This window comes from Microcaecilia unicolor, chromosome 1 (genome assembly GCF_901765095.1).
Source record: "Microcaecilia unicolor chromosome 1, aMicUni1.1, whole genome shotgun sequence".
In the NCBI taxonomy this organism is placed as follows: domain Eukaryota; kingdom Metazoa; phylum Chordata; class Amphibia; order Gymnophiona; family Siphonopidae; genus Microcaecilia; species Microcaecilia unicolor.
The window spans coordinates 651,030,631-651,055,583 of record NC_044031.1 but is presented as its reverse complement, the minus strand read 5'-3'; the positions used below and the strand labels follow the sequence as shown (position 1 = coordinate 651,055,583).

Here is a 24,953-nt window from a genome sequence, read left to right as displayed (position 1 = left end):
GATGCAGTAATTCTATTTTAAATTATGTATTTGTAGGTACATGAATGAGGCACAGTATAGTTGTTTTGCATGTATTGTCAAGCCTCTTAAGACTTGTTAACTGTAAAGTCTCTATCTTGAAGTATAACCTTGGCATACCAGCACACACCTGAAGTCTCTATTATTTTCTGATGTTTCCTTTATTGAATAAACACAGATAATTTACTCACAGTCAGATGTTCAGAAGTGTTGCCCCAGGGCACAGAGACTCCGTAATTCTGAGAGCTGTGTCAGTGGTTGGAGTTAGAAATCTGAGGAGAGGCAGCTTTATTGCAGAGGTGAGAAATAGTTGAACAGGTAGAAGTAGCTCAGAGCTAGGTGACTGGAGAGTGCAATATCTCATTAGGAAGATATATTCAAGGTAAAAAACCAAGTTCATTCCAAGGAGTTTTAGAAGGGACAAGTGCTGTCTGAAGCAAGATGGAGAATGCATCATTTTTTTTTTTTGTTACATTTGTACCCCACACTTTCCCACTCATGGCAGACTCAATGCGGCAGGCAATGGAGAGTTAAGTGACTTGCCCAGAGTCACAAGGAGCTGCCTGTGCCGGGAATCGAACTCAGTTCCTCAGTTCCCCAGGACCAAAGTCCACCACCCTAACCCGTAACCACTAGGCCACTCCTCCACTCCTCATGGAGAGGGAGAGGCTAAGAAGGCTCACACAGGCCCAGGGAGGAAGGAGTCAATAGCTCAATGGGGACAGAGCCTGTAATCGGGTAGCAAGGGGTGGTCCTAGAGGACAGCTTTCGATTGGAGGGAAAGGTCATACCTGGCTGACCTCTCAGGACAGAGATAGTAAGAATGACCAGGAAATGCAGGTAGACAAAGGAGCCAAGCTTGGCTGAGAAAGAGATGAGGTCTAGGCAGCAGCACAAACCAATAGTCAGTTCTTATACAGACTAGCCGTTGAGCCCGTAAAGACGGGCTGGTATTGGGGTTTTCCTTCTCCCACCCTCCCCGCGAGGTCGCCACCGCTACCGTCCCGTCCCCCCCCCCCCCCCCCGGAGTTGCCGCCATCCCTCCACCTGGCCTGGGCCTTCTCTCCGCTACTAAACTTACACATTCATTCGCCGGAACGCAGCACGCACATCAGCTGAGCTGCCGTCGGCCCTTCCTTCTCTGCCTGTGTCCCGCCCTCCTGTGACGTAACGTCAGCGAGGGCGGGACACAGGCAGGGAAAGAAGGCCGACGGCAGCTCAGCTGATGTGCATGCTGCGTTCCGGCGAATGGATGTGTTAGTAGCGGAGAGAGGGCCCGGGCCGGGTGGGGGGGAGGAACGGTAGCGGCGATCTCAGGCAGGCGGGCGGGCGGGGGGAGCGGTATCAACCTCGGCGGCGCAGTTTTCCTCTCTGTCCCGCCCTCGTCATCACGTATTGACGCGGAGGCGGGACAGAGAGGGAAGTCTCTACTGCGCATTTGCGAGTGAGTCGGTCACTCGCCGTTTATATGTTGTTTTTTTTTTTTTTTTTGCTCGCCGTTTATATGTTTGATAGGCAAGTGTGGCTGCATTGCCTGTGAACTACATTACACACAATGCATTGCCCACGTATCTTTGCAGTGAGAGCTGCGACAATGGAAATCCTTAGAAGTGAGAATAACAGTAAAGGCATTAAACACATTTTAGGGTCACATTATAAACTAGTGCGAGGCTGTCAGAGGACAGAACATGTATGTTGTAATGGTGGTTGTTGTGTTTACTGAATTTATGTCTGTTTGTAATGCTCTTTGGAATTCAAGTGTTTAAATTAAAATTGTACTGCCTGTCTAGTTCTGCTTGTTAATCATAAATTGTGGGGTTTGTGTATAATTTACTCGGGGCTTCGCTGTGTATAAATGCATAATGTACTTCGCAAGTTTTCCAATTTTAGTTTGTGGTCGGGTCTCACTAATTTGTGCTGTTCTTGTGCTCTAGCAATGGACATGGAATTCACAGGCCTCCATTCAGTCTTGCCTCACAGCCTGAAGCCCAGGTGAGCAACTCTTATGTGGTGTTATTGCTGTAGTTTTTCAAGTGTATAATGCTGTAGGAGACTTGTTAGCAGTTCCAGTGAAAGGGATGTCATTTTCTGTGAATGCTTTCCACCACACTGGACATAGGGGCTTCACACTACAGAACTTGAAAAGATGCAGTTGTAATAAAGAATGGTGGAAGGGCATGGGATCTGCTGGGAGTTTTACCTCCTGCAGTCCTGACCTTTGCCAGCTGATGTTAGTACAAGGAATAATTTACTGAAGTTATAGACTAGTCTCTTTATTAACTAACTGATTTGTGTGAAATGGATTTGTGTTCACAGTCTGTTTGATTCAGCGGATGATTGGTACAGAAAGGTGAGGTCTAGCGTCCAGAAGTTCACTGTGTGTCAGATTGGTGAGTTTTGCAGCATTGTCTTACTGTTCCCCAAACCCCCAATTCATGAGCTGTTGGCTTGCTTCCTTTTTGTCCATGAACTGTAGAACTATTTCTCCTCTCATACACATCTGTAAGTAGACAAATACCCCAAAGCATCATTAGTGCACAAGCTCTTTAGTTTGAATCTCCTTGTTGGATACCTGAAGCCGTTGACTACAGCAGTTGACGTTGGCCCAGTCTCTGTGAAAAGATTTTTGGCCAGTCTCAGTTTCTGAAGCCTCGATTCCGGTGTATTCTGGTACTTGGAATCTTGCTTTTTCCATTTGCGATGAACTCTGCAGGTAGCAAAATGCGTTAGGATAGTGGTTTGCAACTTATTCCTCAGGATATACCCAGCCAGTCAAGTTTTTAGGATATGCACAATGAATATACATGAAATAGATTTGCATTCGCTGGAGCCAGTGCATTCAAGACTTCAGCTGGATGGTACATATGCTTTATAACTATCTTGAAAATCCAACTGCTGTTTGCATATCAGGTGGGTTGAGAACCACTGCTCTTGGTGTGTTGCATAGACCTGTCGTAAAGCCGTAGTGGGTTATCCATTTAGAGAGTAATTTCTCCAGGCAGTTGTCTAAATTTAGTCATGCCAGTATTCTAGTCATGCAGGCATGTATGCTAACACATATTTAGTTATTAAAAATTATAGCCCACTGTATCTAATGGCACACCTTTTTCATTAGTAGCTCAAGATGAGCTACATCAAGGAGACTTGAGTCACAGGAGATGGCGTGACATCACAAAGCTGAAGCTGGTCCACCCAAGGAGGTTTTCATTTTTCTTAATGCAGCTGCTGCCATCTTGGTACACCCAAATCAATATAATTGATAGGGCGACAAACTCAGCCTACTGGCTTCATCCCAGATAATGGTCCATGAACGCTTCTGCCATCTCCTGTTAAACATCCACGAGTTGCATTCAGGTACTGTAAGTATTTCCCTGTCCACAGAGGGCTCACAATCTAGTTTGCACCTAAGGCAACAGAGAGTTAAGTGAATTGCGCAAGATCACAAGGAGCAGCAGTAGGATTTGAACCAAGCCTCCTTGGTTATCAGCCTGGTGCTCCAAACACTAGGTTATTACTTCCACTCCATGATCATTTTCCAGCTGTGCAACATTTTAAGTATGCACCAATATTTGATAGCATGTATTTTGCAGGTGGGTGCTCACAGCTGTGGTTGTTGTCAGGGCCGCTGAGAGACTGGGCCAGGCCCAGGACAAGGCCGCCACCGGGCCGGGCCCTCTCTCCACCCCCAGGCCCTCTGCACTAACCTTAAGTGCCTCCCTCACCTTCGCAGCAAGCAGTGGCAGACCACTCCTTCCTTCTGTGCCCCGCCCTTGTGGAAGCTATGTCAGGCGAGGGCGGGACACAGAAGGAAGGAGTGGTCTGCCGCTTGCTGCAAAGGTGAGGGAGGCGCTTAAGGTCTGTGCCAGGGAGCAACGGAGGGCGGGTGGGCCGGACTACGGGGCCCGGGGAATTTTGTCCCCCCCCTGTCCCCCCCTCTCGGGGGCCCTGGCTGTTGTAAGTGATCATGACTAGAATGCGGGCATGTTTATGATTTATTAAGGTAGTATTTGATAAAGGAAAGCAAATGCCTACTTTTTGTTTATAAAACAGACTCCAAGTTGTGGTGCCTAAAAATGTTTTCTATAGAACTGTCCTCTTACTGGAAAGCATCCTGAACCTTGGCGATGTGTCTGTTGCGTTCTCATGAAGTGTCACATTGAATCATATTTCTTTGCTAAGAAATGTAAAAATAGACATTTCATAAAATTGTCTGAATCTTGAATCCATTGGACTATATCAAGATTTCCCCAAGATTTGTCAAAACCATGTAGTTCATTCCACACTCATCAGAAGTTGGATGAATTTGAGTGGATTGAGGAGGGAGGTAAAAAAAAAAGTTGTCTGCATTTAAGTGTTTCTAAATCTCTAACTTTTCCCCTAGGGTTGTCACTATTTTTTAAACAGAAATCAAACCGGTAAGTTATTTCCTGCAAAAGTTTAAGGGTGCAGGCAGCCCCTGCACACTGTGATTATATAATTGTTTCTTTGGGATATGGGCTGCCTTGTAACTTCTTCTCTTCCTTCCTCAGGTTTCTATCCTATTCGTACAATTTCTTTCTCTTCCCTTTGACATTTGGCTCTATAGATTCTGAATTCGCCATCCAGGCCACCAGCATTCAGTTTCTGAACGAGTTTGGCTTTGACTTTAATAAGGTAAAGGTTTTCTGTGAGTTAATTGTGGTGCAGACACTCCCAATTAGTGTTTCAGCCCCTCATTTTGCAGCAATGATTATAAGAAACTGAAATTCTGTAAATTCATTGTGATTAGAGTAGTACTTGCCTTTCCCCTCATACAGAACAGTGGTCTGTGTTGCAGCATTTTACTTCTGGAAGAATTCTGCATTCAAAATATTTTAAAATCTGGCAAAATTCATCATGTATCAACTGAATGCAGTTGACAATCCCTAGGAGTCTGTCCCTTCTGTACGGCGGGTCTGGGGGTGGGCATCATTGGAGCTGATCTGGGGGTTGACTTAATTGCATATAATTGGACTAAAATTAGGAATTGCATTTTTATGATATCAATTTGTTAAACAAGAGTGGAGCTGGTGGTTGAACTTTTACCTGGCTTTATAGAACCCCAATTTTGTTTTATGGTTCTGGCCAGGGCATCTTCCTCTGGTGGGATGTGGTAGGAGAGGGACTTTATGTGAATATATTGTGGGCCTGTAGGTTTATGGCACAATTCTAGGGTTAAGTTGAAAACAAAGTTACCCAAATATTACAGGTTACTGTCTAGAGTAGCCCTGTCCTAGATCTGCTGGGAGCTGGTGTGGGTCAACTGTTGTGACACACTGACAATCATTTGTCCAACAGTTATTTCTTATGCTCTGATAGTTAACCCCCCCCCCCCCCGCCACCCCCGCATAACTCATTGGCTAAAACAAAGAACATTGCCCTTACTGAGCATCTCATTTACAGTGTTAAAAAGTTTCTGCATAGGTATCACAGTATTCTGCTCTCCAATGGCAAAAGGAAGCAAGTGGCAAAACTCATATTCTGAGAAAACCAGGGAAAACGATTTGAACTGCAGTAATTTATTTATTTATTTATTTATTTTAGTGCATTTCTACCCCACATTTACCCACATGAGCAGGTGCAATGTGGCTTACAATAAATTAAGTGGATACAATACAAGACAATGATGGCCCAGAAACAGAAAGTGACAGGAGCGGTAGGAACAGGGGATAAAACAGGGTAAATGACATGGGTGAAGCGACGGCAAGTGGGAGAGGTTAATCATTGGAGTAGCCAGTGGAGTAAGCCTTGTTGAATAAGAATTAGCTTGTGCTGCCAGGTAAACATTCACAGAAAAGACCCTCTACAGCATTTAGTTTAAGCAGGATTACACACATGAATAGCACTCATCTACCATGTTACTTCCCCAAAGACAGATATGCCATTAACCCAACTTGACATTTTGTCCTTTAGATTGTAAGCTCCTTTGAGCAGGGACTGTCCTTCCTTGTTAAACTGTACAGCGCTGCGTAACCCTAGTAGCGCTCTAGAAATGTTAAGTAGTAGTAGTAAAAAAAAACAAAAAGTACTTGCTTACTTTTGCCATTGGAGGGCAGTATTTCTCAGAAATGCTAAGGATGAACTATCCCAAAGAGAGATTTTTCAGATGGTATATCCAGGGTATAAGTCTAGAATGATTTAATTGTAGTATTGCTTTGCAAACGAATCAAGGCAAAATTATAACTGGCTTTTCTTTGTATCCTTTCAGAGGCTCCAAAGTGGGGAGCAATATGGGTACATTTTTTTTGAGCTGAAATTTCTTCCACCTAGTACTTAAAAGTATATACATCATTTTGGACAAGGGGAAGCAGTAGGCAGGAAGGTGTGCTCAGATTTCTTCCAACTGGTTAGACCACTTGATTTACTTCTCTAAGGCTTGCCTCTCATGAAAGCAGTGATCAAGATCAATGCACTGGTACTAAGCTTTGATGAGTGACAAATAGGGATCAAAGAGTGTGAGACTTGGCGTCTCTGATTTCTTAATCCTCTGAGGTGGTTTTGTAGCATACTTGGGTCCTGAGTTTGGGTTTGCTAATACTCTGTACCGCTGTAGCTTTATTTTCTTTCTGCAGAAGTTACAATATCTTTTGTACTTGTTAATGTTTTCTAAAAAAAAAAAAGTTCTAAAAAGAGAGAGGTTAAACCAATTAGGGCTTTTTAGCTTGGAGAAAAGACAGCTAAGAAGGGATTTAAGAGAAGTTTAACCATACTTATCCATACATGATTTTATAAGTAGGGAACAGTGGTTTAACCTATTGAGCAACTCTGAAACAAGAGAACAAGCCATGAAACTAAAGGCAAGTAGATTGAAAATAGAGAGTTGCACGGGGACAGAAATCCAACCCGTCCTCATTCATCCCCGTAGGGAATCTAACCCATCCCCGTGGGGAATCTAACCCGTCTCTGCCCGTCCCTGCAAGAATTTAACCTTTCCTCACCCAGTCCCGCAAGAATTTAATGGTACATAAAAAAAATTGCTGTCGGCTCTCTGTTTCTCTCTGGGTTTGAGCTGCAGCACTGCAGGCAAGGAAGGAACGGAAGTTGGAACACTCTGGTGTGCACATGTAAGACTTCTCTGATTCACTGGCACTGTGTGCTAAGAGATCGGCACATGCATGCGGCAGTAGGTCGTGCCTATGTCAGAGCTGAGGTCTGCGCATCAGCCCAGGAGCAGAGAGGATTAATAGTAACATAGTAAATGACAGCAGATAAAAACTGTATCGGTCCATCCAGTCTACCCAATAGGCACAATTATTATTAATTCATGATTAAATCAACAATGAATGTGATATTATATACTTGATTATGGTCTTTCTGTGGCATTTCTGGGACATAGACCATAGAAGTCCGCCTGGCCCTATCCTTATGTTCCAACTGCTGGAGTTGCCCTCAAATCCCACTCCACCCTATTCATCTTCTCATTTGCGGGACACAGACCGTAAAAGTCTGTCCAGCACTGTCCTCATGTTCCAGCCACTAAAGCTGTCTAAACCCTTTTTTTAGCCCATCTTAAACCAGATTGCCATATATGAGACATAGACCGTACAGGTCTCCCGGTATCAGCCTTAGTTCATCACAGCCAGAGTCACCATTTAAGTTTAGGTTTTTTATAACTTCCATTTTCTAATTAGAGATTCTCTGTGTTCATCCCATTCCTTTTTGAATTTCATCACCATTTGTATCTCTACCACCTCCTTAATGGAGAATTTTGTATACTTTTAGGGTGCTATTTATTCCTCCCAGAGCAGTGGAAATGCCACTAGAATCAGAGAAATAAATAACATCCAAGGCTGCTTCTGATCTATTTACCTCGCTTATCTAAACTCCCTAATTACCAGAGCTGTGCACTTTACTCATAGCAAGTCAGGAAATAGCAAGCAGAACAAACACAGAAGAAATATATACCGTATTTTTCGGACTATAAGACGCACTTTTTTCCCCCCAAATTTGGGAGGAAAATGGGGGGGTGCGTCTTATAGTCCGAAGGTAGCGATTTCCCTCCCTCCCGCCCTCCCCCCGGCCCTGTCACCACTTCTCCCTACTCACGTCACGCGATCTTCCCTGGTGGTCTAGTGACGTCGGGGCAGGAAACAGCCCCCTCTTTCCTGCCCAGCGCGCTGCTCTCCGTCCTCCTGTATGCTGCCTGACGGTCTCGGCGAGATTCAAAATGGCCGCCGAGACTTCAGTTCTCGGCGGCCATTTTGAATCTCGCCGAGACCGTCAGGCAGCATACAGGAGGACGGAGAGCAGCGCGCTGGGCAGGAAAGAGGGGGCTGTTTCCTGCCCCGACGTCACTAGACCACCAGGGAAGATCGCGTGACGTGAGTAGGGAGAAATGGTGACAGGGCCGGGGGGAGGGCGATCCCAAACTCGGACAAGACGCACCGGAGCACCTAGGTTTTAGAGGAGGGAAAAAGGAAATTTTTTTTTTCCTATTTCCCTCCTCTAAAACCTAGGTGCGTCTTATGGTCCGGTGCGTCTTATAGTCCGAAAAATACGGTATATGTGAGATCAGCTCTCATATTTATTTGAATTAAAGGCCTAATGCAATACTCACCACGCAGTATCTATTACATCAATTAGTACGGCAATCAAAGCAGCTCACAGAACACCATTTGTGATGAGAAGTACAACTTAATTTTATTTATCAGGTACAAGCCAAATCAGCAGTTCTCATGGGGGGAGGGGGGGACAGCAAGCAATGCAACTATTATCTGATCCTCTCTCTCCCCGTACAGTCTGTAATTACAGTAGATTATATAGGCCATTTTACATCATTAGACCTGTCATTTTCCGTCATTATTGTCTTTTTACATCACTAGGCCCGCCTTCTTCAACTTCCTCAAAAACACTTTCTGTGACACCTGGTCATCTTCCTGTGGTATTATCCAGTTCTGCTATTCTGAACATCTGTTACCACCATATTGCTACATTCATGCCCCTCTGTGTCAGTTAGACCCCCACCCTTGCGGTTTTCTGTTTGTTCTGCAGTGTTTCAACACTGAAGTTTAAGTCAAAGACACAGGCCTGTAAGTTTTTATCTCATTTTAAATCCTGAACCAAAGTCAGGCCTGGGACCCAATAATAATATTCACTTTCTACAGCTGTGCTGTTAAAGCAAGGAGGAGGAGGAGACAGCACTCAAAGAACTTGGTACTGGGTAGGTGAGAGGCTGGCGCAAGTGCAGCATACACTTCCACGGGAACCTCGCAGGAACTGTTTCCGTTGGGAACTCCGTTCCTGTGCAGGTCTGTAATTGAAAACAAATTATAGGAAGATTTTTTTTTCCGCACAGAAGAAAGAAGAGCAAATGACAGCCAGCATGGTTAAAAGGTGAAGTGAAAGAGGCTATTAGAACCAAAAGAGCATCCTTCAAAGAATAGATAAAAGATCTGAATGAAGAAACTAAGAAGGAACATAAACACCGTCAAGCTAGATACAAAGCACTGATTAAAAAAAAAAAAAAAAAAGCTAAAAGAGAATATGAAGAAAAACTTGCCACGGAGACAACAATTCATTGTAACACCTTTTTCAGGTGCATCAAAATCAGAAAACCTGTGAGGGAATCCGTGGGACCAAAAGGGGCACTCAAGGAGGACAAGGCCATGACTTTGGGCAAGTCACTTAACCCTCCATTGCCCCTGGTATAAAATAAGTACCTGAATATATGTAAACCGCTTTGAATGTAGTTGCAAAAACCTCAGAAAGGCGGTATATCAAGTCCCATTTCCCTTCCCTTCCCCACAGCGGAGAGATTGAATTAATTCTTTGCTTCGGTCTTTACAGAAGAGATGTAAGAGATCTACCTGTACTGGAAGTGCTTTTCAAGGGTGATGATGCAGAAGAACCAAAAGAAATCTTGGAGAACCTGGAAGATGTACTGAGACAAGTCGACAAGTTAAAGAGTGATAAATCACCTGGACTGGATGGTACATATCCCAGGGTATTGAAAGAACTCAAAACATGAAATTACTGATCTGTTTTTAGTGATCTGTAACTTGTCATTAAAATCGCCTGTAGTACCTGAAGATTGGAGGGTGGCCAATGTAATGCCGACTTTTAAAAAGGGATCCAGGGATGATCTAGGAAGTTACAGACTGGTAAGCCTGACTTCAGTGCCATGCAAAATAGTGGAAGCTATTATAAAGAATAAAATTACGGAACACATGGATAAACAAGGTTTAATAGGACAGAGTTAGCATGGATTCATCCAAGGGAAGTCTTGCCTCACCAATTTGCTTCATTTTTTTTTTTTTTGAAGGCATAAATAAACATGTGGATAAAGGTGAGCCTGTTGGGGGGTCACGTGATGCTTTAGGGCAAGGCAGACGTGGTTTCCGCGATCTCCCGGGCCCCGACTCGATCTTTCAGGAATAAACCCTGCAAACTTCAGGTAAACACTGCCACAACTGTGGAATCGCGAGGGGAGATTGTATGGAAAAATTTTTGAACTCCCCGAACCAACCAATGGCGCCCAAAAGCTCCAAGAAAGAAAGAGAGAAGCCGAAACCGGCGGGCGGCGCGGAGGCGAGTCCGAGCACGCCGCCAAAAGACTCCACGGCTTTTTCGGTGGAGCAGCTGCGGCAACTGGCGGAGGTAGTTGGAGCGGTGGTCGAACCTAAATTGGACAAAATATTAGAACGCCTCGCGACGATGGAGGCGCTAATCACGGATACAACAAGGAGGACGGGCGAGCTCGAGCAACGGGTATCAGCAGTGGAGGAGTCTCTAATCCCCAACGCGCAACAGCTTAAAGAGATCGGGAAAAAAATGGAGTCTGTAACTGAAAAATTGGATGAATTAGAGAACAGGTCTCGTCGAGCCAATTTAAGAATTGTGGGCCTGCCGGAATCGGTGGGTGCGTCGGTGCTATCTTCAGTGCTGGAAAAATGGCTGGCTAAAGAATTTGCTTTATCTGACCACGCGGGGCCCTTATGTTTGGAGAGGGCCCACCGCGTGGGCAGACAGCAAGATGGACGACGCAACCCAAGGACAGTAATCCTGAAAGTACATAATTATGTACATAAAGAGGAAATTTTAAGGGGATTTCGGATGAAACGGAACGAAACTAAATTTGATGGCAACCAAATACTCATTTTCCAAGACTACTCTGCAGCTTTGCAGGAGAAGAGGAAGCTGTTTACACCATACTGCAAAAAGCTGCATGAAATGAATACCCAGTTTATGTTGGCTTACCCTGCAGTGCTAAAAGTCAAGGACAATGGTCAGTGGAGAACCCTTGGAACCCCGGAGGAGGCACAGAAGTACGTGCAACAACAGGAGCTGAAGGACCGGGACGCTGCAGGCAGTGGCTGAACTGCATAAAGTCCAATGTACTGGGCTACTCTGATAAAGACTAGAACACTAAGTTGCAGGGTTGGTATATTGTTTAAACTGCACTAGGAGTCGGGTGCAGGGAGACAAGGAAAACCCCTGGGTCCCATTTCAATGGGAAATACATGTGTGGGTTCAAAGGGAAGGGAGGAAGGGGTGGAGGGGAGGGGGTTGGAGAGGGATGGAAGGGATAAGGGTGGGGGGGAGGGGGGAGAGGAGAGAGGGAAGGGGACTAGGTTAGTGGGGAGGGAGGGGGAGAGGGTTATATGGATGTGCACTAGTGCTGTGGGAGTGAGTAAAGGTAGGAGTAGGGGGATATTAGTAGTGAATCATATGGTTGTACTGAAAACCCCTGCTCTGAATGGAAGTTGGATCCCTTGGGGGGAGGGGCTGGCCCCCGGGGATGTTGAGAATAGTAAATCTGTCATCCTAACTATTGGAATTTTGGCAACTGGCTGATTGTTCTCAGGTAAAAATAATCTCCTGGAATGTCTCTGGAATTACATCCCCGGTGAAACGGTACAAAATATTAACACAGTTGAGGCGCAGGGGTGCCACCATCGCTTGTCTCCAAGAGACTAAGCTCACGGACATGGAACACAAAAAACTAAAACAACAGTGGGTGGGGGAGTGTTTTTATTCCTCTTCAGGGGGTAAGAAAAGTGGGGTGGCTATTCTAATTAAAAAGGGTCTCCCAGGCCAGTTTAAATTAATTCACAAGGACGCTGAGGGCCGTATAGTGTTAGTGCAGATGAACTACCAGGGCCAACAGTATTATCTGTGCACGATTTACGGCCCCAATGAATATAGTCCAAGTTTCTTTCAAACGCTTACTGCCCTGGGCCTTCAATATGCGGACGCTCCATGGATCTGGGCGGGAGATTTTAACCAAGTACTGAACCCTGCCCTGGATAGATCTTCCCCTAGGGCTTTCCGGGGACCGGGGGGAGGGAAAGACATGGGAACGCTTTGCCATCAACTTCATTTGGTGGACCCTTGGCGGGTGCATAACCCCACCACTAGAGATTATACACACCAATCTAAAGTCCACCAAACCTGGTCGAGAATCGATTACATACTGATCTCCCAGTCTTGGTTCTTTAGGGTTCGGAGGGCTGAGATAGGCCCATTAGCTGTCTCTGACCATGCAATGATCTGGCTGGTTTTGGATCTGGCTGTAGGTGTAACAGGGGCGCGACCATGGAGATTTCCGTCCTTTTTACATCAAGACAAACAGTTCATTGAACACTTACAGACAAAATGGCAATTTTATGTTGACACTAACGCTGACTCATGTGAATCTTCAATTACTTTTTGGGAGGCCTCTAAAGCTGTAATAAGAGGAGAGGTGATTGCTTTTCAAAGTGCTAGGGCCAAGAGAATGGCGGCAGGGGTGTTGCGCCTAGAAGGGGAGTACAAATTAGCAAAAAAAAAATTTATTGCTGATCCTTCTAGGATTCATAAAGACAGGATGGATGCCTCCCTGGTGGCGCTTAATTCACTTTTACATGAACAAGCGCAGAGACACCTATCGGCGGGTCGCCTTAGGTTTCAATGCTTTGGAAACAAACCGGGTAGACTTTTGGCGAGGGTGGCACGGTCGAACATTTCACGCCAGTTTATCCCCAGGATTACCAACCAGCGGGGGTCGCGGGTTTCCACGCCACAAGCGATTTTGGATGGGTTCCGAGATTTTTTTTGAGGATATGTATGCTACAGGGAACTGTGAACGTGGGCCTTTGTTGAGGGATTATCTAGACGATGCAGGGATGCCCAAGTTGAGGGTAGAGGCCCAACAGGCTCTGTCTAAACCACTCCAGGGGATAGAAGTGCAAAAAGTTATCAAGAAACTAAAGCTGGGGTCTGCCCCAGGGGTAGATGGTTTCTCAAATGAATACTATAAAATCATGGCACCCCAAATATATGGTCCTCTAATATATTATTATGATGAAGTGATAGACCGGGGCTCATTTTCTAAGGGAGTCAATGAAGCACTTATTACCCTGATTCCTAAGCCTGGCAAACCACTAGACCAGATGGAGTCCTATAGACCTATATCCCTCCTCAATGTGGATATAAAAATTTTGGCTAGGATACTGGCCGACAGGTTGGCTGCCTATATTCCATCTCTGGTAGGGGAACACCAAGTGGGCTTTGTACGTGGCCGTCACGCAGTTACCCATGTGCGGAAAGTATTGTTGGCAACGGCCTATGGGCAGGCTACTGGGGACCCACTACTATTAGTGAGCCTTGATGCAGCCAAGGCCTTCGATAAAGTCAACTGGGACTATTTGTTCCAAACCCTTGAATATATTGGGGTGGGAGGGAGGCTTTTGGCTGCAATAAATACGCTTTATCGGGACACCACGGCACGGGTTCTGGTTAACGGACTTCGTTCGGACGCTTTTAAAGTGGAAAGGGGTACCAGACAGGGGTGTCCCCTGTCCCCATTATTGTTCTTATTGTACTTAGAACCCCTCCTGCGTACCATACTAAAAGATCCTAATATAAAAGGAGTAACATGTCTTGGGAAAGAAACAAGGGTACTTGCATTCGCGGATGATCTTTTTTTGACCCTCACCCAGCCTACCATCTCGGTCCCTCACCTGATAGAGGTCATAGAGGAGTTTGGTTTTTTTTCTGGTCTTTCTCTAAATTTACATAAGTCAGTAGCTCTCCCAGTTCAATCTGTGGTGAGGGAGGCGTGGGTGGGAGACTTCCCGTTCCAATGGGCAGAGGGGGTGGTCAGATACCTAGGTGTGCTAATCCCATCTGATCTTTCCCGGTTAGCTGAGATAAACCTTGGTCCACTAAAAGATAAGCTAGTAACAACACTGCGGGGGTGGAGGGGGTTACCCCTATCACTACAAGGACGAATAGCTCTATACAACATGATCCTGTTCCCTAAGTGGACATATATTTTACAAATGCTTCCGCTCATTCTGAGTTGTAAAGAGGACACATGGCTTCAGAGACAGCTTAATGGGTTCCTATGGCAAGGAAAGAGAGCACGTATTGGGATCAAGACATTGATGCGGCCGAAAGGGAAAGGGGGACTAGGACTTTTGGACCTGAAATTATTTTCGATAGCCAGTTGTTTACGCCACCTGTCGGACTGGTTCCGATCCACTGAACACTTTTCATGTACTGGGATTGAGACTGCTCTGACAGAACCACTACACTTTGCATATTGGTTACAGGCGCCAACAAACCAGTTACCCCCCCTGGGTCCTTACAAATACATTTTGAATCCTTTAAGAAAAACATGGCACTGGATAAGCAAAACCTATAAATGGGATAGATCGGTGTCGCCTCTGTTGCCAATCCGGGGTAACCTGGCATTCCCAGAGGGAGGGTCCTCGACCCTATTTAAAAAATGGTCAGCGCGAGGGATCCTATTTCAGGTAGTAACAGAGCAGGGGTTAATGAAACCGTTTCAGACCTTATGTGAGGAGTTTGGTCTGGAAGGGGGCGATACATTTGCATACCTACAGCTAAGTCATTATGTCCGTTCGTTGCCGGACGGTTCCCTGGCCAGGGGTGTGTGGGAATTGCAGGACGCTTTGTTGGGGCTGGAGGCGCAGCAGAGAACTCCACTGAAATACTACCATAGCTGCTTGCGAGACTCTCTAACACCATTGGACACTACTCTCATATGCGATAGATGGTCCAAAGAGCTTCGTTGGTGTTTGACATCACAACAGCTGGAGATTTGTTTGAAATCGTCTCAGGGAGTGACTGAGAATGCAGCATGGACAGAGATGAACTACAAATTCTTGCTGCGCCTCCATATCTCACCCCACAGAGCTTTCAGAGCAACTTTGCGAGAGTCAGATGATTGCCCTAAATGTGGGGGCCCGGGAGCATCCCTGGGACACATGTTTTGGTCATGTCCATTGGTGCGCTCATTTTGGCTGGCAATGGGCGGACAGGTGTCGGGCATGTGGAAGGTACGGTGGAGGCCTACTCCAGGCCAACTATTTGATACCTTTCTGGTGCAAGGGCCGCCACCAGAAGGCCTGAGGGCTTTTTTAAGGAGAGCTGTGTTGATGGGGAAAAGAACAATTTTACAGCAATGGATAACACGAGAAGCCCCCTGCACATCACACTGGCGTAGCGCCATGATGCAGTGCTGTTCAGTGGAGAAACAGAGGGTCCGGGACCTGGCCTCTGCAAGGGGAGACCGTTTTTGCAAGGTTTGGTCACCGTTCTGGGACTCACTCACTTCCACAGCAAAAAGCAGGATTTTGAATTGTTAGGGGAGGGTGGGGGGAGGGGAATCAGTTGGAGAGTTTGTTTGGAAGTAAAGGAAGAGGGAGGGGAGGGGGGGCAGTGTTGCCAGGTGGGCGGTTTTACCGCCCAATTGGGCGGTTTTCCGCGACCCGCCGCGGGAAATTTTTGCCCGCGGCGGGTTGCGGTTTTTTGGGCTGGTTTTTGTGCTTCGGGCGGTTTTTTTCGGCCGCGGGGGGGCGGGGTTAATGACGTTTTTGGGTGGGGTTAATGACGTTTTGGGCGGGGTTAGTGACGTGGGAGGCGGGCCGATGACGTGGGAGGCGGGGCCGATGACGGGGAGGCGGGGTCGATGACGTAAGAGGCGGGGCCGATGACGGGGAGGCGGTGCCGGTGACGTGGGAGGCGGGGCCGGTGACGGCGGGGGCGGGGTTGATGACGGCGGGGGCGGGGGTGATGACGCGGGGGCGGGGGTGTCAGGGGCGGGGTTTGTGTTTGGGCGGTTTTTGGGCTGTTTTTTGGGCTCCAGTGGGCTGGAAAAAAATTTTCCACCTGGCAACCCTGAGGGGGGGAGAAAAGTGAAAATCATAGGTTCTGTATATGTTTGAGCAGATTTGATATTTTCTTCTTTGTTAGATAACAGTTTCTCTGTGAAAAGGTTTTTGTTTCTCAATGCTGTGGTCACAATATATTGCATTGTATGAAGTTGTGCTAATAAACAATATTAAAAAAAAAAAAAAAGTGAGCCTGTTAATGTAGTATATCAAGATTTTCAGAAACCTTTTGACAAAATTCCTCGTGAGATTCCTGAGAAAATTAAAAAGCCATGGGATATGAGGCAATGTTCTTTGTCCTTCTGTGGATTAGGAATTGGTTATTTTACAGAAAACAGAGGGTAGGGTTAAATGGCCATTTTTCTCAATGGAGGAGGGTGAATAGTAGAGTACCGCAGGGATCTGTACTGGGACTGGTGCTGTTTAACATATTTATAAATGACCTGAAAAACAGAACAAGTGAGGTGTTTAAATTTGCAGATGACACAAAACTTCAAAGTTGTCAAAACACATGTGGAATGTGAAAAATTGCAGGAAGACCTTGGGAAAAGGAAGACTGGACATCCAAATGTCAGGTGAAATTTAATGTGGACAAATGCAAAGTGATGCACATTAGGAAGAACAATCCAAATCATAGGTACCTGATGCTAGTATCCACCTTAGGAGTCAGCACTCAAGAAAAAGATCTAGGTGCCATTTATATACAATATGCCCAACTCTTCTGCACAGTGTGTGGCAGCTGTGACCAAAAAGGCAAACAGGATGCTAGGAATTAAGTATTGTGTTCAATTCTAGTTGCCATATCTCAAGATATAGTGGAATTAGAAAAGGTTCAAAGAAAAGTGACCAAAATGATAAAGGGATGGAACACCTCCCATATGAAGAAAGGCTAAAGAGATTAGGAGGGGCATAATCGAACAGAAACGCCTATCTCCATGGGCGTTTATCTCCGAGAACGGGTCCGTGAAGGGGCGGACCCAACCGTATTTTCGAAAAAATTAGACGTCCATGTTTTATTCGCCAAGTTGTGAGCTGGGCGTTTTTGCTTTTCAGCGATAATGGAGAATGAAATCGCCCAGCTCAAAAACGAATAAATCCAAGGCATTTGTTCGTGGGAGGGGCCAGGAGTCGTAGTGCACTGGTCCCCCTAACATGCCAGGACACCAACCAGGCACCCTAGGGGGCACTTTTACAAAAACAAAACAAAAGGTAAAAGAGCTCCCAGGTGCATAGCACCCTTCCCTTGTGTGTAGAGCCCCCCAAATCCCCCTCAAAACCCACTGACCACAAGTCTACACCATTACTATAGCCCTAAGGGGTGAAGGGGGGCACCTACATGTGGGTACAGTGGGTTTGGGGGGGGGGTTGGACGACTAAGCATTAAGCAGCACAATTGTAACAGGTAGGGGGGGGATGGGCCTGGGTCCACCTGCCTGAAGTCCACTGCACCCCCTAACAACTGCTCCAGGGACCTGCATACTGCTGCCAGGGAGGTGGGTATGACATTTGAGGGTGAAAATAAAAAGTTGTGAAACATCATTTTTTGTGGTGGGAGGGAGTTTATGACCACTGGGGGAGTCAGGGGAGGTCATCCCCGATTCCCTCCAGTGGTCATCTGGTCATTTAGGGCACTTTTTGGGGCCTTATTCGTGGAAAAACAGGGTCCAGGAAAAGTGCCCTAAATTCTAGCTAAAAACGCATACTTTTGTCCCATTATCTGTCAAATGCGCCCATCTCTGTTCGGCAGATAACCACGCCCCAGTTCCGCCTTCGCCACACCTCTGACACGCCCCCATCAACTTTGTCCGCATCCGCGACGGAGTGCAGTTGAAAACGTCCAAAATCGGCTTTCGATTATACCGCTTTATTCGTTTTTGTGAGATAAACGTCCATCTCCCGATTTAGGTCGGAACTTGGGCGTTTTTCTCGTTCGATTATAAGCTGGTAGGGCTCTTCAGCTTGGAAAAGAGATGGCTGAAGGAGGATATGATTGAGATCTATAAAATCCTGAGTGGTGTACAATGGATAAAGACTGGATTTTACGGATGTTGTAAAGAAAGAAACGACAGGTCTTGGCGATCTGCTGGATATGAGCAGAGAAGGAGAGAGAAGAGTCAAAGATGACCCCAAGGTTTCGAGCTGAGGAGACAGGGAGAATGAGAGAGCCATCAACAGAAATAGAAAATGGGGGGAGCGGGGAGGTGGGTTTGGGGGGGAAAATGAGAAGCTCGGTTTTGGTCATATTTAATTTCAGGTGGCGTTGAGACATCCAGACAGCGATGTCAGACAAGCACGCTGAAACTTTGGTTTGGATGCAAGGTGAGATATCAGGGGTAGAAAGGTAGATTTGGGAGTCATCAGCATAGAGATGGTAGGAAAAGCCATGGGATGAGATTAATGAACCAAGGGAAGAAGTGTAGATAGAAAAGAGGAGGGGACCAAGAACAGAACCCTGAGGTACACCGACAGGCAGAGGGATAGAAGTAGAAGAGGATCCACCAGAGTGAACACTAAAGGTGCGGAGGGAGAGTTAGGAAGAGAACCAGGAAAGGACAGAGCCCTGGAATCCAAGTGAGGACAGGGTATCGAGAAGTATGCTGTGATCGACAGTGTCAAAAGCAGCGGAAAGAAGAATGAGGATGGAATAGAGACCTCTGGATTTAGGCAGTAATAGGTCATTGGAGACTTTAGTAAGCGCAGTTTCAGTTGGGTGGAGAGAGCGAAAACCAGATTGTAGTGGGTTAAGAATAGCATGTGAGGAGAGAAAATCAAGGCAGCGGTGGTGAACAGCACGCTCAAGTAATTTGGAGAGAAAAGGGAGGAGGGAGGAGGGAGATGGGTCGGTAATTAGAGGGACAAGTAGGGTCGAGTGAAGGCTTCTTAAGGAGCGGTGTGACCACAGCATGTTTAAAGGCAGTAGGGACAGTTGCAGTGGAAAGTGAGAGGTTGAGAATGTGACAGATAAAAGGAATAAGAGCAGGTGAGATGGCATTAAGAAGGTGGGTGGGGGAGGAAGTGACGTCATCCCCTGAAATGGCTGCCTGAGCCACGAGCTCCGATCAGCCTCACGCTATCAGGACACCCACGGAGACGCGAGCGCATAAAAACAATTAGCAATTACATGGAAACAGCATCGGAAGCCAAGGGTAAGCGATCCATGTCGAAATCAAAAACGAACCCGATCGACTTACAAGCTTTTGCGTACACGGGCCCAGCGGCGAACATGAGCGCGCCGTCCCCCGAGCAAGAACCGACCAGCCCTCGTGAAGGCAGTCCCCCGCTGCTCTCCCCGCCACTTTTTATAACGGGAGAGGGACACAACCCAGAAGAAACCCACATGCACGAGATCCGCGGGTGGCTACAAGAAATAAAAACTGAAATTATCGCCGCAGTGCGAGCGGACCTCGTGGCACTGGGGGCGGAGCTCCGAGGGGAAATAGGCGCGCTGGGCATCAGAGTCGCAGAGACAGAAGATCGCATTGACGAACAAACAGAATTAATACAGACCATAGACTCCCAGATGAGGGAGGCTAAACTGGAAACAATGCAAATATGGGACAAAGTAGAGGATCTCGAGAACCGGAGTCGACGCTGCAACGTGAGGTTCCGCGGCCTTCCAGACACGCCACTGTACAATGATTGTGAAACAACAGTACAGAGTATTGCAAGCGCCCTACTGAAAGAAGTTCAGATATCTAAAGAACCAGCAACAATCCAACTTGTACGGGCGCACAGAGCCCTAGGAAATACCATAAATAACCGTCCAAAAGATATAATCGCCTGCTTTAATGACTTTAAATTAAAGGAACAAATTATGAGGGCCTCACGATCAACACCTGGATTCCAATGGGACACCTACCATATAGAATGCTACCAGGACCTAGCCACAGCCACACTGAAAAGAAGAGCAGAGCTCAAGCCCTTCACTAAATTTCTGACTGACAAGGGCATTAAATATCGATGGGGCCACCCATTTGTGCTACGATTCTACAAAGAAGGGAAACAATATCAAGTGCGAAGTATAGAGGATGTGGCGGAAATATTCCCAGAAGAAGGATCACAGGGGGAAACTACTGCATCAAAGAAACATCTACCCACGATTGGCGATAAACCACGTTGGCAAAGAGTCGTCGCGGGAAAAGGCAGACTACAACGCCAACAATCAGACAAGCAATTAACAAAAATGGACGCCAGAGTAAAGAAATAAACAAAGCCTATATCCTTGGCATCGGAACCCAGATGCAGGCCGCAACTGGGTGACTATGTAATTGAATTGTGCAGAGTTGATGTTGTTAAGAATGCACTACTTAATGCGGAAAGGAGATATAACTATGATAAGTAATTAGCAATGTATAAGTTAATGAAGTGGGGCCCAGATATTCAAAGTTGATAACTAGAGGGGTGGGTCATTATCCTTCTAGACACCCTTATGTATATGACACGAGGATGTCCTCAAAAGGGGAGGGAGGGTAAGGGGGGTACTAGTGGGAAAAGACTGACAAGATTTAAACACCACATGAAGGGGAGGGAAAAAACACAACAAGAGGGGATAATCTGGAAGACTAAGCAAGGATTAAAGTCAAGGGGTGCACTCTCACAAATTAGATGAGTGTTGTTAAATGTATGACCCTAAATGTAAAGGGCCTTAACTCCCCAGGTAAACGCCAACTCATGTTCAAAGAAGTGCAACGCCTAAAAGCAGACATAACATTCATTCAAGAGACCCATTTGCTACAGTCAGCTGAGCGGTTCTGTCAAAGTACAAGACAGCAACAGGTATTTTGTGCATCCAACCTACTAGAAAAGAAAAAGAATGGGGTCATGATCATGCTATCCCAAAAATATTCATGGCGGGTCCAGAGAGTGATCAGGGACAAAAAGGGCAGATATCTGTTAATGATAGTACGAGTGGAGGGGGAAACACTTACGCTTCTAAACATATACGCACCTAATGACCAGCAGGGTGTATTCTATCTGGAACTGTCAGCGCTCCTCTCCCAGCACATAATAGGCACCCTATTAATAGGTGGGGACTTCAATCTGACGCTGCACCCAACTCTGGATAACACCACACAGGGGGTTAGATACTCACAATCCGCTCGGTCCCAGCTCCACAAATTTATGAGGCAATGGCATCTAGTAGATATCTGGCGACATAGAAATCCCCAAACGAGAGGATACACATTCTATTCGGCAGTCCACAACTCATACTCCCGCATAGATTTCTGGATGGGCCCACCAACCCTAATGACTGATATCATAGATATTCAGATACACCCGAGAACGTGGTCAGACCACACACCAATGGTGCTAGAGGTGAAGCTGAGGGTTTCGAGCCCTGAGGCGCCGCAGTGGCGATTCAATGACAAATTACTAGCAGATTCGGCTATCGCTACCAGTCTAGAAGTGGCCATTAAAGATTACATCACCCTTAATGATAATGGAGAGGTGACATCAGGAATATTATGGGAGGGCTGTAAGGCAGTGATAAGAGGGAAAGTAATAGCTCTACAGGTACATCTTGCACGCCAGACACGAGTGAGGACCCAACAAATACACACAGAGCTGACAACCCTCAGTGCACAAGAAACCCGCCAGAGAGATAAGGAGAAAATACAACACCGCATACATGCATTGAGGATGGAACTTAGGGAAATCCAGATGGCAGAGATAGCAGAACAACTCCAACGGGTGAGACAGGCATACTATGAATATGGGAACAAGTCCTCTCGGCTAATGGCATTTAAGTTGAAAAAATGGTCTGCTAACACACATATCACGGCCATTCATGACAAAGAGGGGAAAATATGCACCACACGAGAAGATATTCGGGCAGCCTTCACAAATTTCTACACAACACTCTATCAGGCCGAGGGAAACTCGGATCCGCAGGAATCCGAGAGATACCTAGTGCAAGCCAAGCTTACAAAATTAACACCACTAGAAGAGGAGATGCTCTCAGCCCCCATTACACACGACGAAGTGGCATGGGCAATTAAAGATCTACCTAATGGGAAAGCACCGGGACCAGACGGGTTCACAAATAAATTTTACAAACGATATAGCAAACTGCTGATCCCCCTGCTAGTTCGGGCATTCAACGAGTTGGAATTCCAGGGGGAACTATCTCATTCTTGGAGATTGGCAGATCTAGTGGTCCTCCGCAAACCAGGGAAAGATCCACAATTTTGCGGTTCTTACCGCCCAATCTCCCTTCTAGGCTCCGACTATAAAATCTTCACCAAAATACTAGCCAAGAGACTACAAAAGCTAATGCCGAAGCTAGTACAGGAGGATCAGGCGGGATTTATCACAGGCAGACAAGCAACTGATAACATTAGAAGGGCACTCCACTTGATCCACGAGGCACGAAATACCCGACAACCTATGTTGCTTCTCTCGTTGGATGCCGAAAAGGCGTTCGATCGGGTTAGCTGGGGTTTCATGTTTAAGGTCTTAGAACATATGGGATTTACAGGTCGTTTTATAACATGGCTTCAATTGATTTACACCAGACCAATGGCTGCCTTGAGGATCAACGGGAAAAGTTCAGACCCGATAACACTAGAACGTGGGACACGCCAGGGCTGTGCCCTATCACCACTATTGTTCGCTTTGACAATGGAGCCACTAGCCCAGCATATCCGGCTGGACCCATATATACAGGGCATCACTGTGGGGGGTGTGACACATAAAATCATGTTATTCGCCGATGATATTCTACTAACCCTAGTGGACCCGAGCGACTCCATGCCTCAGATAATGCAGGAACTAAATCGATATGGTAAATGCTCTGGGTTTCGAGTGAATATGGACAAATCAGAAGCTTTAGGGCTGGGATTAACAATGAGAGATGAAGCCTCAATACGACAACAATTCCCGATCAAATGGGTCACGAGATCCCTTAAATATTTAGGAGTGCACTTAACACCCAAATTGACAGATTTATATCAAGCTAATTTTCCCATGAAGCTCAGGGAACTATTTGAAGATCTGGACAGATGGGAGGGCTTAGAACTATCTTGGCTGGGGCGAGTGGCAGCGATAAAAATGATGATCCTACCCAAATTGCTATATTTGTCTCTTGCACTGCCCCTACCAATGCCGAGGGGGTTCTTTAGGCAACTCAAACGGAAGGTTTTCGCATATATTTGGCAGCATAAACCGCCCAGAGTGAAGGCAGCTATACTATATCAGCCCAAGAAATTGGGAGGTATGGGAGTGCCAAATTTTACGCTATACCATCAGGCGGCACAGTTACGTGTGCTGGCGGGATGGAGTGCTGGTAGTACAAAAGCATGGTTTCAGATAGAGCAACACTGGATGGGACTAAACAACCTGGGCTCTTTACTGTGGATACCAAAGGGCCAACTACGGACATATATTAAGAGAGCCCCCCCAGCGGTGCAATACCCTTTGCAGACATGGTTAGCCATCAGGGGGAAGTATCTTCCTAATCGCTGTTGTTTCCACCAAATGGCAATAAAAACGGCCCCAGGGTGTCCACTAGGGATGGATAATTTAATATACAGACAATGGGAGAGGAGAGGTTTGACCACACTGGGCCAGCTATGGGATGAGGGTCAGGTATTCTCATTCGTAGAATTACAGGAAGATTATGGGCTACCACTTTCACATCTGTTCCACTACACTCGCATTAGAGACTATATAAATAAGAGAGCCAAAGCAGAATTACTTATAGAAGAAACGACCCTAGAAAGAGCAATGAGAGTGGGAAGTCACAGGGGGTGTATCTCTCGCATATATGCTGCACTGCTTAATGACAAGGGACCTATACTATATTACATACAACGATGGGAACGAAACTTGCAGGTTACCATAGATTACACACAGTGGGAAAAAGCATTGAACCACTTGTTGCGGGTTTCCATATCTAGCTCAATGATTGAAAATAGTTATAAGATACTATATCAGTGGTACTACACGCCACAGAGACTGGTAAAAATGTATGGACAGGGGTCTGCACAGTGTTGGAGAAACTGTTCAATGGTGGGGGATATGCTACACATCTGGTGGTCTTGTCCTAAGATTCAAGCATACTGGACAGAACTGTTGGACCTATTTGCTATAGTGACCGGGGTAAGATACCCTACTAAACCGGAGATTTGCCTGCTACACATCAGACCCCCGGGAGTGCGGCTGTCGGTGCACAGGCTCACAACAGTTTGGATGGTAGCGGGAAAAATCACACTGGCATCAGCGTGGAAAAGCCAGCTGGCTCCGCCAGTGATAAAGGTGATACACAAGATGGACTACCTCTACCAAATGTCCAAAATGACAGCTATACGATTGGGACATGTAACAAAATTTAATTTACAGTGGGAACAATATCGAGTCTGGCGATCACAAAATGGGATAGACTTAGATGCACCTAAACTGATTATACCAAGACTATGAATGCTATAACACAGTCCTCATATCATGATATCCCACTGGTAACATGGGGGGAGGGGGGTTTATGGGACGGGACAAGGGGGAGGGGAGGATTGGGGATACACCGCTTCTTGTTTTTGAAGCTCAAACATTCTGTATGTGATACATGACTGTTATAAAGAGGTTGTCAATATGTAATCGTTTAAAAACCTTAATAAATAAATATTTGAAAAAAAAAAAAGAAGGTGGGTGGGAATGGGATCAGAGGAACAGGTGGTACATTTTGAGGAAGAAAGGAGAAGTGTAGTTTCCTCTATAGTAACTTCAGGAAAGGAGGGGAAGGAGAGAGAGGGGAACGGACTAGTGGAGGGAGAGGTGGCGAGGTAGAGAATTCAAGGTTTATCT

General features: G+C 46.2%; 1 protein-coding gene across 2 annotated transcripts in view; it reads left to right on the top strand.

The window, feature by feature from the left end:
• PNLDC1 (PARN like, ribonuclease domain containing 1) overlaps positions 1 to 24,953 on the top strand; it is a 115,581-nt gene that overhangs the window by 11,161 nt on the left and 79,467 nt on the right. For both annotated transcript variants that reach the window (XM_030185847.1, XM_030185840.1), the window contains exons 3-6: positions 1,953 to 2,010; positions 2,335 to 2,408; positions 4,400 to 4,433; positions 4,548 to 4,671. In XM_030185847.1, coding sequence (XP_030041707.1) covers positions 1,953 to 2,010; positions 2,335 to 2,408; positions 4,400 to 4,433; positions 4,548 to 4,671 — 290 coding nt within the window. The remainder of the gene's footprint in view (positions 1 to 1,952; positions 2,011 to 2,334; positions 2,409 to 4,399; positions 4,434 to 4,547; positions 4,672 to 24,953) is intronic.